General features: G+C 31.2%; 1 protein-coding gene and 1 long non-coding RNA gene across 3 annotated transcripts; one reads left to right on the top strand and one right to left on the bottom strand.

The window, feature by feature from the left end:
• Positions 1-7,919: 7,919 nt before the first annotated feature.
• On the bottom strand, positions 7,920-18,645 carry LOC145114562 (uncharacterized). 2 transcript variants are annotated; one of them, XR_013711078.1, is made up of 7 exons: positions 18,325-18,645; positions 18,141-18,215; positions 13,952-14,071; positions 12,978-13,026; positions 11,385-11,457; positions 10,372-10,430; positions 7,920-8,034 (listed from the first exon to the last, which is right to left on the bottom strand). It is a non-coding gene; the product is annotated as an uncharacterized LOC145114562 (long non-coding RNA). The 2 variants fall into 2 exon arrangements; XR_013711077.1 differs by lacking the exons at positions 18,141-18,215; positions 18,325-18,645 and adding an exon at positions 15,459-15,531.
• Positions 14,643-17,124, top strand: LOC145114561 (aluminum-activated malate transporter 14-like). The gene is made up of 6 exons (XM_079050606.1): positions 14,643-15,032; positions 15,141-15,281; positions 15,380-15,652; positions 15,725-15,834; positions 16,191-16,334; positions 16,420-17,124. Exons 1-6 carry the CDS (start codon positions 14,765-14,767, stop codon positions 16,732-16,734), a joined length of 1,251 nt encoding a protein of 416 aa, XP_078906732.1. The 5' UTR covers positions 14,643-14,764; the 3' UTR covers positions 16,735-17,124.

Below are 18,645 nucleotides of genomic sequence, written 5' to 3'. Positions count from 1 at the left end.
TTTTTTTTTTAGAGTTTCAGCTCTCGTTATTCATAAGTGAATAAAAATTTATCAGATTTTTATTACAGTACATTCGTTATTCACTTATGAATAAAACGTATGCTTAACTTTTTTTTATAGTTTAAGTATCGTTCATATATGAATATAACATGTAATAAAGTTTTCTTACTTAAAATATATTTTTTACATCATCTTTTGTCATATATTATATTTATATATGAATAAAACGTGTATTGGTTGTCGTCATATTTTATATTCATAATTTCATATATGAATAAAACATTTATCAGATTTTTGTTACAGTTAATTTGTTATTCATATATGAATAACTAGTATAAATGATACTTAAACTGTTAAAAAAAATTAATTATATATTTTTATTCATAAGTGAATAACGAATGTACTGTAACAAAAATCTGATGCATTTTTATTCACTTATAAATAACGATAGCTGAAAATATAAAAAAAATTATTTTATCTTTAAAATATATCAATATGGATGTCTATTTGTAGAGAATAAATAATCATGAATTTTGGTATATTGAAAATCCATTTTCGATAAAAATAGCTTCTTAAAAATTAAAAAAACGAAAAAAAAACTATGTTTTTGTATATATTAAGATAATGATTAGCATAGTTTAAGGAAACATGCTTTGTTGAAACACATATGTATTCCTTATCTATTTCCGCTTGTACAACGGAGGCTTTTGCGGCAAAAATAAATGAGTGGTTGAGAATGATTCCCCCATTCTCAACATTTTTTATTTTCTCAATTGAACTTACCTCTCTATATATATATATATATATATATATATATATATATATATATATATATATATATATATATATATATATATATATATATATATATATATATATATATATATATATATATATATATATGGCTGAGTTATTGTGCGAACCTACAAACTCTAAATCAGCAGTTATTATGATTGCTGATTTGGCATTCTTAACTGTTGATTTGGAGTTCACAGGTTCGCACAAATCTTTAGGTTCTCAAAAGAACTTGCGTGAATATATATATATATATATATATATATATATATATATATATATATATATATATATATATATATATATATATGTATATATATATGGCTGAGTTATTGTGCAAACCTACAAACTCTAAATCAGCAGTCATTATGATTGCTGATTTGCCATTCTTAACTGTTGATTTGGAGTTCGCAGGTTCACACAAATCTTTAGGTTCTTAAAAGAACTTGCGTCAATATATATATATATATATATATATATATATATATATATATATATATATATATATATATATATATATATATATATATATATATATATATAGAGAGAGAGAGAGAGAGAGAGAGGAAGGATCATTTGAGAAACTATAGTTTCCCGAGAACTCGGGAACTAAACAAGGGTCGTTAGATCAAAATAATAGAAGGTTAAGATGGTTTGTGACATTTTTGTTAATACTTAGAAAAAATAAAACACGGGGGTATGGTATGAAATGAATCGGGGGCATTTTAGGGATATCAGAAAACATTATCTCTCTCTCTCTCTCTCTCTCTCTCTCTCTTTATATATATATATATATATATATATATATATATATATATATATATATATATATATATCTCACATCGTCTTCTTCACCGAATCACCATTCCTCCCTCGATCGACCACCTCTGCATCTACAATCTGCGACTACTGACAATCCACCATCATTGATCTCCAAATTAACGACGACAAATCCACGAACCAAGAGATCGATGTTGTTCGTGTTCATCTTCGATTGCAGAAGTGATCGTTGAACACCTAAATCCTTTGGTGGTAGATCGACGGAGTACTAGTCGTCACGTCTTACTTAAACCGATCACCATTGAAGATCGAACTCAAACGCATACGATGAATATCTACGACGGACCACAATTATCAATCGTCGTTGGATTCCTTCCACTCCGGTCGAGATCTCTCTTCTTCCTATGTCGTCGCGCCTTCATCGCCAAATATTATTCTCATACACATCGATTTGATTTGGTAAATTCCTTCATCTCTATATCGATCCATTTAATGACAACCTTCATCTCTATATCGATCTGATTTGGTTCAGGTATTGGTTTTTGTGGCTACCTAGGTTTTGTGGAGGGTTGAAATCGCTTTCGATTTATGATTTTTTTTATTCAATCTTGTTGGCGTCGATCATACATACTGCCTTTAGTTTCTGCGTATTGTAAGTTTGCCTCTATGTAAGAATTTTAATTCATGTTCTTCATCTTCTATTGATGTTGTTCTAAATTGCTAGTTTTGGAACTTGTTAAATGAACTAAGACTTTGTATTCTGATTGTTCTGTATCAGGATGATGTCTTCCTTGCCTTCATCGTATAATATAAAGTTTAGAAAACAAGAATGCAAAACAAAATAACCAAAATAACTTTTTGATTAATCGGAAACTAACTTAAAACCAATGTTTTACAATTTGTTCTCATAATCATAAACTCGATTATGAACATGTATATATAGCCTAACAAACCAACTTGTATTAGACTAGGAAACTTATGACCAACTTGCCATAAACTAAACTTTCCATAAATTAGATTGTTTGGTCTCCAAGTCCTCATTGACTTAGGATTCCAACAATCACCCCCAAATCTCTAAGTCCTTCTAGAGAATTCTTTAACCCCGATCAACATCCTATTATCTCTTTTCACCACCCCGGCCTCTTTAATCAAGCTTGTTCCGAGAGCACTTTTCCACCGAACAACAAGACAAGGTCACGACCACATTTACCGTTTTCCGTCACCCACAAAACGAACCGAGTCAAAGTCACCCGCTTTGACGTCTTCCCGTCTGTTTATTCCGCGCCTCCGGTTAGTCTCTCTCTACCTTAGAACAAGCCCGATCAAGAAAAATTGGGGTTGCTTGCGATCAAAACGAAATCACACCCCCTTCAACGGAACCCGATTCATGTTGTGTCTGCCCCGCAACGAAAGGCTACACTTTTCTTGAAACCGACACCGTCTTCACCTCACTCTGATACCAATTAAAGTTTAGAAAACAAGAATGCAAAATAAAATAACCAAAATAACTCTTTGATTAATCGGAAACTAACTCAAAACCAATGTTTTACAATTTGTTCTCATAATCATAAAGTCGATTATGAACATGTATATATAGCCTAACAAACCAACTTGTATTAGACTAGGAAACTTATGACCAACTTGCCATAAACTAAACTTTCCATAAATTAGATTGTTTGGTCTCTAAGTCCTCATCGACTTAGGATTCCAACATAATATTGACCATCTTCATATCTATAATTCTAGTAGATTAAGAAGCTTTTCATTTAGCTGATGGAATCATTGGTCACTAAAAGTGCTATTATGTAGGTTCATATTACTCAAATTCACAAATGACCATGAAAGGTCAATGTATAAATTCTTCGATATTTGTAATTCAGAATTGGTATAATGTTACAAGCTACCTGCCCAAAGTTTAAGTTATACATATCTAATGTAATAAACAACTTTTGAGAATCTAGTATATATCAGTCCTTAGTTTCCTTCTCACAATATAATTTACATATTTTCATCAATGGAAGAAGTATACATGTTCTGACTTCATTGTGAGAAAGAGAGGAGAAAAATCTACAACTAAGAGCACTTCATTTTAGGACATCATGAATGTGTATAATATATATTGTGCACCCGCATTAATATTCTAGCTTTGTTGTATCAAGTCATGTTTACCACTAAATTTAAGATGTCTATCTTGAAATTCTAGATCATAGTATAAATAGCTTTGTTTCTTGATGTTCAGTAGGATCCATCATTATCACCACGTGTTTCCTGATGTTACATGTTAATATTACCTAGGCATATTTTTCTACAACATATTTCTTTATTGTTCATTCTTCCTTATTTGCCTTTGGAACTGTCAGATATATCGAATAGAATTATTCCAAAATTTGTGATGGTGAGCGAGAGCTTACGGTTCTCACAATAGAGATGAAACTCACAGCAGTACCAAAGAAAGTTGGTTGGTGCATTATATGTTTTTTCACTTTAGTGATGGTGCTTCACCTTTGTGTGCCTAAGTATTACTTTTTTCTCATTTATATTTACATCTTGTAGCACTTGAACATATGATGAAGAAAAACAAAATGTCAACAGAGAATATTCGTCTTGCTAAGTTGAAGGAAGAAGAGGCAAAGAAGGTTTGAGTCTTTCTGTTAAGACATGTTCATCTTTTGTCCTTCTCATTTACAAAGTTGATCATAGCCAACATTTATATATTGCAGGCTTTGGAAGCTAGATCAAAGGAAATGAAGGATGAAGAATCAATCAAGCAGAAACTATGTGAAGATTTGAATTATTTTGTACTCTACATAACACTATTTTTCTGTTTTCAGTATATTGTATACTCACTTATGTTTTATAGGTCCAAGAAAGTAGTAGCTCTCAGTTTGCTAGACTAGAGGAACTAAAAAGGTGGCTACAATGTTATTTAGAGTACCAAGAAAGTCGTGTGTCTTGTCTCTTACAATCTTTAAGGCGGTGTTTGTTAGACTTAACATTACCAGACAGGACAATATATATGGGAGTGATGAGAATTGAAAGGGTATATATGTCTTTTACAAAAATATGTTAAGTCCTTTTTCCTACCTTCCACCTTTTTGGATGTAATTTTATTTCATATTCAAATTATACTAGATCCCAGTCTAATGATATGCTTATGAGTGATCCAAACCAACCTAATATTTTAAAGTTTGTTATTTTATTAACTATCCAACCTAACCCACTATCGTTATCAAAAGTTATTATTTATAATCAAATTCTATTACTTTTAAGATTATAAAAAAAATTATTTCATTATAAAACAAAATTAACCAATCATAAAAACAAATTAAACATTAATATAAAATTACTAATTTTGGAATTGTATGTATAATTATACCAATATTGTTCTCTATTTTCACAAAAATAAATATAAATTTGAGTATTATCTTTCTAATAAAATTAAGCATTAAGGTAACATAGAAAAATTCTACATTTGTAGAAGTAGAGGTAGTGAAGGAAGGTGATGTGGATCTTACATATAGTGAAAGAGGGAAACTGCTACAGACTACAAAAGTTGTGATGAATATGCTTGATGTGACCATACCTGAATCTCTATCAAAAGAACAAAAAAAAGAAGGTAATACTAATCCCTATTGCAATATCCTAGATTTAGAAATACACCTAATATTTTCTTTTTCAATAAAAGAAGTTGTGATGAATATGTTTGATTAGGTCTGGACATACAGAGTTGTTGTGTTCTACTATCGCCTTCAACATACAGAGTTGAAGTTATGGGGATCTTGTTGTGTTCTACTATCGCCTTCAACATACTGACTTGGCTCTCAAGTATGTTTTATTTTCATATTTATGTCCCATTTATACAACTTGGTTTTCTTACTTACTACAATATTAGGTATGTAGTGATTCACATGTAAATCACAAGTGAATCACATATGAATTACATGTGATTCAAATGTCAATCACATATGTAACTCACATATGGATCACATGTGATTCACATGTAAATCACAAGTGAATCACATATGAATTATATGTGATTCACATGTAAATATCACATATTAATTATATATACATGTAATTTACATATGAATTACATGTGATTCACATGTAAATCACATATGAATTACATTTATATGCACACATGCATTTTGTGTGAGCGTTCTTTATTAATTACTTTTTTAAAATTTTCTTGTGAATCACATATGGATCACATGCAAATCACAAGTGAATCACATATGAAGTACATGTGATTCACATATGAATTATATGTGATTCACATGTAAATCACATATAATTCACATATGAATCACGTTTATATGCACACATGCATTTTGTGTGAATGTTCTTTGTTAATTATTTTTTAAAATTTTCTTGTGAATTTCACATTTGAATGTTAAAAGATACAATCACATATGAATATCACATTATATAATCACATGTGAAACTTACATGATATAATCACATGTGAATCTTACTATTGTGTTTATATATTAGTAAATAAAAATGGGTATTTTAATTATTTATTTATGAATATTATAGTATAAAAAATATGCTTATATGCACTTGAAAAAACATGCATATGTGCACTTAAAATGTTGATTTTTTTGGTTAAAAAAATTATAGTTTTTTTTTAAATATTCCATTTAAAAAAAATACTAATTTTTAAAAATTTACTGTTTTTTAAAAAAATTACAGTTTTTAGAAAAAAATATTTTTTTTTCATTTTTTTAAAAAAATTCATGTTTTCTAAAAAATTTAAGAAATCTACATTTTTTAAAAAAAACGAAAATTATTTTTTTTTTAAATCCGAAAATTCTATTTGTTATGTTAATTTTTAGACATTTTTATTAATATTTCCAATAACACAAAAAATTAAACATTAAATGAGATTGGTAAAATGACGATCATGCCCTTAATGAGTTAATTTTGATCTAACGCTTCATTTTTAGTTCTTGAGTTCTTGGGAAACTATGAGTTTTCAACGGATCTCACCATATATATATATATATATATATATATATATATATATATATATATATATATATATATATATATATATATATATATATATATATATATATATATATAAAATCAGAAAATGCATTTTTTTGGTAGTTTATTATAATTTACAAGGGATGAGAGAAACAACTAAGTTTGGCTTATTCTTGTTTTTAGTCTCCTAATTGATGTACCAGCCGTGTTTAAATACTTTGATTATAGTGTATGATGCATATCTTAATGTATGATTGGTACAAACTTCTTTTAATGAGAAAGCCAAAAACCATTTTCGTACCTTCCAAGTGTAGGATAATATACATTAAATGTTTACCATATAATTAAGCATCTTCATCCTACACAAACATGTGAAAGTGAAACCACAAATCTGTAAAGTGCTTCCCACTTAAGTCGAGCACGAATTATATTTGGAAACCATATTATTCTCATCGTGAAGCATTGTGACACGAGCTAATTTCTTTGTTGAATTTACACATAAAGAACTCTTGTTCCTACATAAATTATGTAGAAACTGTTAAGAAGATTGACGATTATGGCACATGCTCAATATATTTTGAGCAAGAAGGAATCGTGGTACAAATGTGAAATCATTATCCCATTAATTCTGCCTTTTGAGCACTAACTTCATATATAATAAATTAATTTTAGATGAATCATTGTGGTTGGTATACTTAGTATAACTCGTTGGCAGGCAGAAAATGCTTTTTTCTAATTACAAAAGAGGAGGCACGAAGGCATGAGGAGGAAGCAAGAAGTATACCATGAAAGAACAAAAAATGTAAATATGAAGGAAGTTACAATAATTCATCGTGGAATTAAGTGATTGCAGATGATCGATCATCCAAGCAGTAATGGTTGTTGATGTTGTTTTATTGTTGTGTTGACTTGATGGAAGTTGTTGAAGAAATCCACTTAATTAAGCTTTGACTTGTTTACCTAAAAAAAATAGTAAATCGTACCATCTCAACAGCCCACATCAATCCGCCCTAAGGTACTTGTCAAACTAAATGAGAACTTGAAGTGGTTATTCTAATACATGTCTTATGTTTTGGGTTACATTTTGCAACTATATATAAGACCAAGGCCTTTTTTGATTTACCTCTTACCGGTCCAGGAGGTTACCTCTTACTCAGTCCAGTAAGAATGTTTGATTCCATCACTTTTAGCATCTTACAGGGTCATTATACCTCTTACCTAATCCTCTAAAAAATAATGATGAACGAAAGATTAAAAGCTTTATCCCGTTTCTAACACTAACTCATGCCTCCATCTTCTGCGCCATTCATTCTCTGCCGCTCAAAGGATAAATCGCCAAGCCGCTCATCACACTACCCTCTGCCACCCTCCACCAGCACCTTGCTCTGCAAGTCATCCACTAGCGCCAAATTTCCACCCACCACGTCTTGACGACAGTAAGCTTTTTTCTGTTTTTTTTTTCTTTTTCTAACAGTAGATGCAATATAAAATTAGATATTATTTGTGTTCTTAAATTCAGATGTTATTTGTTATTCATGATTGGAAATCGGAACTTCACAGAATGGAAGGTGGATGAAATGAGAGCACAGAATGGGGTTGAGAGCATAGAATGGGGTTCAGAAGGCGTATATGACTACTTTGTGTGACCAAATTGCTAATCAACTAATTTCAAATGGTTCAAGTTAAATTTGTATGCAAATTATTATGGTCTGTCAGTATCTTTCTATTGTCCTGTCATTTATGTTTACTTGGATTTTCTTGACATTTTGTATTTTTTTAATAATTAATCAACAACTTCATTTAAATATTTTATCAAAAATATACATTTTTATTCAACACAAAACAAACAGAAATGTAAAATGATCATTTTTAACAGTCAACACGGCTAGTCAGATCCGTAATTAAACAACATGATTTTAATAAGAGTTAGATACAATCAGAGCTTCAGACTCAGGTCCTAACTGAGTTAGCAATTATCAAACAATCCATAAAAGAGTTTGTTAATCTTTGTAATTGTGAGTTCAAGATGAACGATTGATTGTACTTGTACGTTGAAACAATTGTACATCCCCATTTTACCCAAGACATCTATCTACTTTTAGTTTTACCTAACTAATTGATTATGTGTTATTCTAACTTGCCATATATTCTATGTGGTGAACACACATTTCTAAAGCAATATATTTACCACCATAACAAATCTTCTAAGATGATTCCACAATAAATAAATAAATTTTCATTTCTCTATATATACCACAAAACACAAAGAAAAATGGACCAAATGTGTTTGCCCCTATCTTATTTTCAATATTCAAACATAGTATGGTGGGATCCCATTTAGGTTAATGTTTCAGTTGATGAATAATAATAATACACAAACCTTAAATTAGGGTCCTACCAGTTTCAGCTTTCTCTTTCTATCTCTTTTTTTCCTTTTAATTTCTATATGAAGATCATGATTCATGTATGTTGTCTTAGGAACATTTATGCAGCCTGCACCAAATACTACGATACAACATTCATTTTTAGTTTTACTAATGAATATATATATATATATATATATATATATATATATATATATATATATATTAGTTATATCTTGAATTTTAAGAGGTGTTAGTTACAAAGTTTTTGTACAACTTAATTATACATAAATAAATCATTAATACTTGCCAAAAGTTTGAAGATTTGAATTAAGAAAGGTTATTAAGAAATTCAATTTGAAGCAAAATAAAAATTTTAAAATATTAAATTCATGTATATAAATTAATTTACATTTTCAAAACTAGACACATATATTAATTAATTTACATCAATAGTATAAACAAGCAATATATATATATATATATATATATATATATATATATATATATATATATTAATTAAAAAACACTAATCACTAATATAATACCCTCGGATTTTGAGGGGGACTTTCGCTTTATCAAGGACAGTCGTGTTGGCTGGCAATTCTCGACACGACACGAAATAAATGGGTTTGGGTTGAGTTTTTCAACCCGCCAACCCGTTTATTAAACGGGTCATATATGGGTTTCTCAAAAAATAAACGGGTTGACCCGCCAACCCGTTTATATTCTTAATAAAAAATTTATTTAATTTTTAAATGTATTTATGTATCAAGTATTAATATTTAATAAGTATTATATAATATATACCATTGATTCATAGACCATTTGACTGTTTTGACATTTTGACTCGTGGTGGATGGTCTAAGGTCGTAAGTCGTAACCTATAAGGCTAAGTCTGTAACATGTTTCTATGAATGTTTTTAATTTTCATTTAGATTTTTAAAGCTTAAATGTCTAAAATTCAGACCTACGAACCCGCCAACCAACCTGTGAACCCGTATAAATAAATGGGTTGGCGGGTCATATATGGGTTTATGTTCCAAACCCGCCAACCCGTGACCTGTATATTTAAATGGGTTGTGTTTGGGTTGGCATATTTTGACCCGCCAACCCGAACACGACACGATTGACAGGCCTAGTCGTGTAACTATGTTTTCTAACTTGGGTATGTACAGTACTATAAAAATATTACGTCACGTGTACGCATTACCATCATATTTTTTTATTTTTACACTAAACTTTTTTAATGCTATCAGCAAAAAGCAACCAGACGCGTTTTGTTTTAAATGCAAAATATTACATTGCTTAGTTAAGCATTTTCAATTGGCAGAATTAGCATTCCACATTTCACCGCTAGTATTAAAAAAAGATTAGTGGGTCGAACTTCAAAGCATGATTATGAAAAAGGGAAAGACAGAAACTAAAACGATTTTCTTACCTTTCAATTTTTTCTGCATCGCCATGTTTAAACCACCATGACACACCATACCCATAAACCTGCAATTAAATACAAGTATAAGATCATAATTTGTAGAGTAAATTACATTTTTGGTCCCAAAGAACTTCGTCTTGCAATTTTGGTGGCTATTTTACTTGTAACCATTTGGGTCCTTGAGTTTGTTCAGAAGTTGTATATTCAATAGTTTCCTTTTGAAATATTGGTGCCTATATATAGGGACCATAATCGTTGCAACAAATGAAAATACACACCATAATTGCAATAGAAAACTATTCGGAACCAAAACTGGAATTTTTTAACAAACTCAGGGACCAAAAAAGTAATTTAGTCGAACTTTAATCGTCTTACTAAAAGGGAACTTTCACCCTACACAAATTTATGAAATTTCAAGAGTGCAAACATGTAAAAGCATAAATCCTTAGACCTTAATTATATACATGAAGACATAAGATTTATGTATGTGTGGGTCTCAAGAAGAATGGATGTATGTTGAAACTATTGCATACACTACGTAAAAGCTTTTTTATATGTATATCAATTAAACTACAAAACATTATAGATTATGATTTCAGGTGCGTACACTACATAATAACCTTTTTATATTTATTTCTCCATTTAAGCAAAGAAATCTACTTTTACCTAATTAGTTAATTATATATGCCATTTTAAGTGGCAAACACATATTTCTAAAAAATATATTTACCACCATCACAAATCTTAATCAAAGATTCCCCACCGTAAAAACAATTTTTCATTTCTTCGTTCCAATAAGCACAAAGAAAGAAAAAAAATTCCGAAGCATGCCCGAAGCTTATTTTGAAACATGGCATGGTGGGATTCTATTTAGGTCAATATTGAGTTCATGAATACTACACAAACATTGGATTAGGGTCCTACCAGTTTCAGCCTTCACTTAACATGTTTCCCTTTTTAGTTATTTCTTTACAAGGATCATGATTCAAGTACATATGAAAAGAAAAGAAATGGCTTACAAAAATCTTGTAGATTGTTAACACTACTTGTCTCCAACTTGTCAAAGAAACATCAATCTCAGCCACACCATATCTGCAACAATAATTACCAAAACATTCATTTTAGTTTCACTAGAGAACTAACTAAAATAGATATAAGTTAGAGCTAAAGGTGGTAATATGTACCCTTTTTTCATAAACGAGTAATTTAGATTATGCCTTATTATTAATGGGATCAAATGGCTATAAAAGCAGAATATATATATATATATATATATATATATATATATATATATATATATATATATATATATATATATATATATATATATATATATAAAAGGGATACGGGTAAAAAAGGTCAAACAAATCCTTGAAATTGATCGTATCTATAAGTCAAGTTTCTTTTCGTTCAAACCTCTCCTAAGTCTTCAGGAGACATTTTCTAAACCAAAGCAATGTGAGGTATCCACAGCAACAACTTTAAAAAATCAAATTAATTGGGGCGGGATTCAATACGTACAATTGTATTAACATTAATGGGAATAAGCTTAGGAAGAAAGCAATTAAGAGACGAAGACAAATTGTGTTCGTAAGAAATGAGGACAGAGGCGTTGGCATGATGAGGCATAGATTTTGGTCATGAAGGAGGCATCTAGTTGTTTGTTTTTCCTTTCATAGTCATACCAAACAGTATATAGTTATTGAGTTCAGTGTCAACTGTGGTGAACCAGAACTCAGAACGTATGTGAAGGGATTTGCTTAGGGTGTAATCCAATACAACTGTGGAAATTGATAGGCACGTTATCAAGGGAAAACCCTCTCTAGAACTGTCCTTTGTCCCAACCGATTTTGTTGAATTATATAATCATTATCAGGTTAGTTGAGAGTTCTAGGTAATTAGGAATTGTTTCCTTAATCAGTTTTTTATCTTAAAATATCATATCTTGAGACTTGAGAGATAAGGATATAATTCAAATTAATCCTTCTTATTATAGGATTAGGAGTCTTTTCTTGTAATATAGGACCCCTTATCTATCTTTTAATTAATTTTCGGATACATAGAAAAACCTAATCGGCTTCTTTCCTATTCTTCATTCTTTAATCTCTAAAAAAAGGTTATGGTTATATTCTTTACCATCATAAATTTTATTTTTACACTATAACTTTTTTAATGGAATTATCAAAAAGCAGCCTAACGCAGGCATTTTAAAATAAGAATTTCATTGCTTAGTTAAGCATTTTCAATTAGCAGAATTAGCATTCCACATTTCACCACTAGCACACAGGTATGAAGGATTAGAGAAATATTAGTGGGGTCAAAGCATGACCATGAAAGGGAGTGAGAGAAACAGGTTTGGCTTTTCTCTTGTTAATAATTTTATAATTGAAGTAGTGGCCGTGTTTAAATCGCGTAGATAGTTATTTGCATTAAACCTTTTTGACTATTACTATGATGCATGTCTCCATAGATGTCGGTACAACTACATTATCATCATCATCATCATCATATATATATATATATATATATATATATATATATATATATATATATATATATATATATATATATATATATATATATATATATGAAAACCAAAAACGTGTGCTTACCTTTCAATTTGCTTTGTGATGCCACGTTTAAACATCCGTCTTTGTAACCCTGCAATAGATCAGTGTCTAGTTTAGGATAATAATTTTATTTGTCTCGCTGTATAAGCATTTTCACCCTACACAAAATATTTTGTGATATTTCTTATGTAGCAACATGACATCAATCTCAGCATCATATTATTATTGCTGCAGCATAGATATTTTAAGAGTCCATGAAGATTAGATTATACTTCATTGGTACAAATGTATCTGATAAAACTAAATGTAGTGTAATCAGGAGATAGCATGCATTTTGCATTCTAAACAAGCAAAATATTTATTTCATTGGATTTCTGTAATTTGCCATAACTCAAGATAAAGGAAAAGTGACAAGCATATGAAGGTTTTAAAAGAGTGCAAACGTGTAAAAACAGAAATCCTTAAAGCCCTTCCCACTTAAGCATAAATTATATTTAGTAAACATTGTAATCTTTGAAATCATAAAATAGTTTATTATTCTCGTTACTTTCTTCATGTCCGAAACAAGAAGCTACCATGAAAGGTACGGAACGTGGTACTACAAACGTGTAAAAATTAAAAAAATATAAAGCAAAATCCCCATTAATTAGCTTTTTGAGCACTAAATCTATACATGTCAGCAGCACTAGAGAACAGGATCATTATATTATATATTAATCTCAGATGACTCACTGTGGTTGATAATCCTCATTAAGACAATATACTTGTCTTAAAGTATAACTAATTGGTGGGCACAAAATGTTTTTCTAATTACAAAAAGGGAGGCGTGTGGATTGCATTAATTATCATAGGACCTGATCAGAAAATATAGGAATCCTACAAAACTATTAGGCAAATTTCTCCTGAAAGTACCGCAAACAGACGTAAGCCTTTTTGCCTCTAACAGGGACACATAAGGAAACTTAAACAAATAAAGTACTAAAATTGAATTAAAAGAATCTTAAAGACTGTTTTACCTTGAGATCAAAATGAAAATTTAAGTTCATGCAACTTTCAGACAGTAATGTGACGAGGCGACCATAATGCATTCTTGCATTTTAGTCCACTGAAATGCTAAGCAACTGGGATTCCATTTGCTGCATTAAGTTAAGCAATTAAAAACAGGTTTCAATCAATTTTCAGTACAGTACATTAACAAATTACTGAACCTTTACGTAAATTCAACATGCTGAATTGTAATATGATATTTTATCAGAAGTGCTACACATGTTGGTAACCATGTATTAACATTCAGGGAAAAAAAAATCTATGTTACAGTACAGACTACAGACAACTGATAGTGGGCAAATTCTATATGCTGCACTATAGATTATGTGGTGTCAATTTCTAAGAATTACAACATTGACCAGTCAAGAAACTGAAATGTTCATATTTGTCCTTTCTGAATCACTTGATAATATTATCTTTCTCCCTAATCAATATTTTTTCAAATCAAATTTGGGAAATTAGTATAGAGCACTTGAGAAATAACAGGCATTGCACTAGTGTGTTATGAAAAGACGGTTCCCCATAAGATGAAAGGATAAAAGGAGAAAGGACAAGCAAGTTCCACCAAATTCACAAATGAATCCACTTACTGATATGCACCATATATTTTCATGAACTGTGATTGGACAAAATGGGAGAATTGTCAAGAGAGACAGATGTCAAGTTTTGGCACTTACCCATGTTTCATATCTAATGGAAGGGCCTTGTATATAAGTTGCACTTGCATCCCCACAAATCAAATTACATGAAAAATAAAAGAGTTGGAAAAGAAACAACTAACCATGAGCACCACAATTGACATTTCCAACGAAAACGAAACTTCTCACAACTACAAGAAACAAAAGAAATTCTCTTTCCTTGTTAAGCTATCTTCTCTTATAGAGAAACATGATGAACAACATATGCAAAAAGTCATTCATAGCATCAAGGTAGGAATTGCCTTGGTTTTGGTTTCACTTCTCTACCTCCTTGATCCACTTTTTAACCAAGTTGGGGAAAATGCCATGTGGGCCATCATGACTGTTGTGGTTGTTTTTGAGTTCTATGCAGGTTTGTCTTCAATTTTTCAAGTTAGAAGTACTCGTATTTTAGTTCTAAAGTGCTTAATCTTTCATCTCTAAAAACAAGCAATTTTTACAACTGATATATGTATGACAGGTGCCACATTAAGCAAAGGTTTGCTCCGTGGAGTTGGAACTATACTTGGAGGTGGATTAGGGTGCTTGGCAGCAATTATGGCAGATGATTTAGGAAAGATAGGAAATGCAGTAGTGGTTGGTGCTTCAGTCTTTATTTTTGGTAAGCATGCATACATACATAAGATATATATATATATATAGCAATATTCTGATGAAGTCATTGAGTATGTTAAGAATAAAGTAACTTTAAACATGTAGGCGCTGTGGCAACATACTGTCGATTGATTCCAAGTATAAAAAGGAGATATGATTATGGGGTGATGATCTTCATTCTCACCTTCAATCTGGTAGCAGTATCTGGTTTGCGTGCTGATAAAATTCTTGAATTAGCCCGTGAGCGTTTGTCAACAATTGGTATGGGTTTTGCTGTGTGTATATTCATCAGTTTACTCATTTTTCCAATGTGGGCTAGTGATGAACTTCATCGCGTGGCATCCTCCAACTTTGACAAACTGGCTTGCTGCATTGAAGGTACTTAAAAAGTGGTGATAATGTTTTTTTTTTAGTATCATTATCTGAAAACATTTGAATGATGAATTGTAGATTGCATGAAAGCGTACTTCAGTGTAGTCAGTGAGAAAGAAAGCATGCCAAGCATTAGTGTCAGTGGTTGCAAGTCAGTGTTGCACTCAAAATCAAGTGAAGAATCACTGGTAATATCTCTTACTAGTTAGTGGTCCATGTTCACATGCACTTGACCTAAGAATATTCAAAAACAAATTATGCTTACAGATACTACAAAATTAGCATCATGATTTATTGTATGACTTAACCAAAGAAAGTCAAGGTTTAGACAGATCTAGATATCATATCAAACACCAATTTCTTTAACTGTGTAAAAACATCTTAAATTTTTTTTTTTTTCGCGCCTATGATTATACCTTGGTTGTAAAAAATGTCAACCTTCTAGAGCATTTACATATATTTTCCTTTTATAAGATGAGATGAGTATGCTCTTTGACTTTTGTTGATAAAAAAAAGAAATATTCACATCCTGTTTGATTTTTAGGCAAATTTCGCAAGGTGGGAACCCTGGCATGGAAAATTTGGTTTCTATTATCCTTGGGAGAAATACTTACAGATAGGAGAGCTTATTAGGGAACTTGCTTCCATCATTCTGTCAATGAAAGAGTGTCTTGGATCACCATTACAGGTTTGTACACGTGTCCCTATCATAATATTTCAGTTACTAAGTTAAGTGAGTGAGTGACTTAACATTGTTAATTTTTTGTACACAGCCCTCAACACCATTACAACATGCACTCAAGGAGCCATGCAAAAGTGTAGGGTTATCACTTGGATTAACCATGCGAGAGCTAGGAGAAAGTATCAGGAATATGAAAAGATGCCAAGCAAAAGTCCTAAAGTTGGAGTCCATTAAACTAGAGCTCAATCTACTTTCAACTTCACATAAACTACGAGGGATTGCAAATGTTGAATCTCTTGCCATAGCAAACTTCTTGTTTCTATTAATGGAAATAGTTGATAAGGTAGAAGTTTTGGCCAAAGAAGTGGAAGAACTTGGAGAGGTGGCTGGTTTTCAATCTAAATAGCCCAACCTACCATATGGTTTTCAATGACAGAAGACTGTAAGCAAGCACAGCTTCAAAAAATCATTATGACTTATAATTTTACAAGGAGGATGTGGCAAGTGTCTACATACATACTTGTAGCATGTATAAACAAAATGGACTTCTTAACTGTCGATATCCAAAACATTCTGGGTGGACAGGTGCTGTTTGGTGAATGTGAACTGTGAAGGAGTACCTTTGTGGTCAAAGCCATCTATTTACACTTTGGCTGGGTGGAAGTGTATTCAAAGAATAGTAATCATGGATCATATAGTGATGATGCAAACTGATCTAACATATATGTTAGTTTTTGGGGGTCTTTTTTCCTTTTTGTATTATTAGCAATTATCATTATTTGGTAGATTTGTATTATCTCTTTAGCCTTTATATATTTGGTAGATATGTGCTCCTACTTTGGAATAAGATTAATATGTAATAAATTTCTCTACAGCAATAGAGACAAGAAATGGCATCTAAATCGACAACTTCATGAAATATGGTAGTTTTTAATTTCATTACAAAATTATATCAATGATATTGCCTTTCTCCAAAATTATATCAATGATATTGCCTTTCTCCAAAAAAGACAACAGTCTATTGTCCCACACGTACCAGATATTATATATAATTAAGGTGCAGTCAGCTTTACACATAAGACAATCAGAGATGACAAAAAGGAGGCAAGAGGACATAGTCATAGTTGGAGAAACCAATAGATATAGCACCCATATCCATATGGACTATTTCTAACCACAAAGAATTTAGGAGATAAATCAGAAGATAAAGTATGGTTTTACTCCCAATAAAGACGTTGATCATCACTGGATTGCTAATCAGATTGTTTGGTATATGCAAATTTGTACAAAGTGCTCCGAACACCAATGTCACCAGTGTTCTTTGTAATTCTGGCATTTATACTGGAGGTGACCCATTCACCATAAGTCTGGCATATGTTCTTGATGAACTAAAAAGGGTTACACCTTCTCAAGAAAGTTATGACTACCGCAATATCTCTCCTTACCCTAACGCTTTTGCCTATGGTCATGCTTCTTGTAATCAAAACCTTACACGCATGGATTGCAAAACCTGCCTCGATGCAGCTGAAATCCAGATGTTAACTACTTGCAACAATAGGATCGGTGCCAGAGCAGTGCTTAATGATTGTGCTACTAGGTATGAGCAATACCCATTTAAAGATTAATCCGTTAGCTTTCAACTAGTTGTTGTCACGTTTTCTGGATCTAATTCTATGCAATCCGTTTGATGTAACTGGTAATAATATTTGTAGTTTCTGCATATTGAGATCTAACTCCCGTATGTCTTTGGATTCAGTGAATGACATTAACGAATATGTTATATAGAACAAATAGAAGAATTTCATTACTTACCTTTCTACCGATGTAAAATTTGCATCCATAACTGGCTCCCAGGGTCCTAATCTGTTCGTATTTCATAAAAAGGATCTTCAATCAAACACAACCACAAGATCAACTCAAATTAAATTTTGAAGCAGAGTTTGAGGAAACAATCTGTTAATTCAAAAGCGGAAGGGATAGATTAATTAGGGCTTACCAGTTAATCGTTTTAGGTCACCATGCCTTTAGCAACTTTCTGTCGGATACATCCGGAAGCGAGTATGATGTGTGCTATTCTATTTTTTTCATCCCAGATTTTTGTTCAACCCAAATGATTATGGTTATTGCACAGCGCGATCAAATATTGCATTATTAACGTTCTGCAACTTTGCAAGGTGTATCAGTTAAACTTAATCCTAGTAACTAGAGGACAACATCGCAATCGAAAAACCAACCAATAGCCGCTGAATTTCGCCACATTTTTTACAAATGGTAAATTGAAAGGCAATCGGAGAACCACGTTTTTCATTTCGTCCCA

The sequence above is a fragment of the Lactuca virosa genome, chromosome 5, assembly GCF_052849685.1.
Source record: "Lactuca virosa cultivar CGN04683 chromosome 5, Lactuca_virosa_CGN04683_v6, whole genome shotgun sequence".
Taxonomy (NCBI): Eukaryota; Viridiplantae; Streptophyta; class Magnoliopsida; order Asterales; family Asteraceae; genus Lactuca; species Lactuca virosa.
This window is presented reverse-complemented; position numbering and strand designations above follow the sequence as displayed.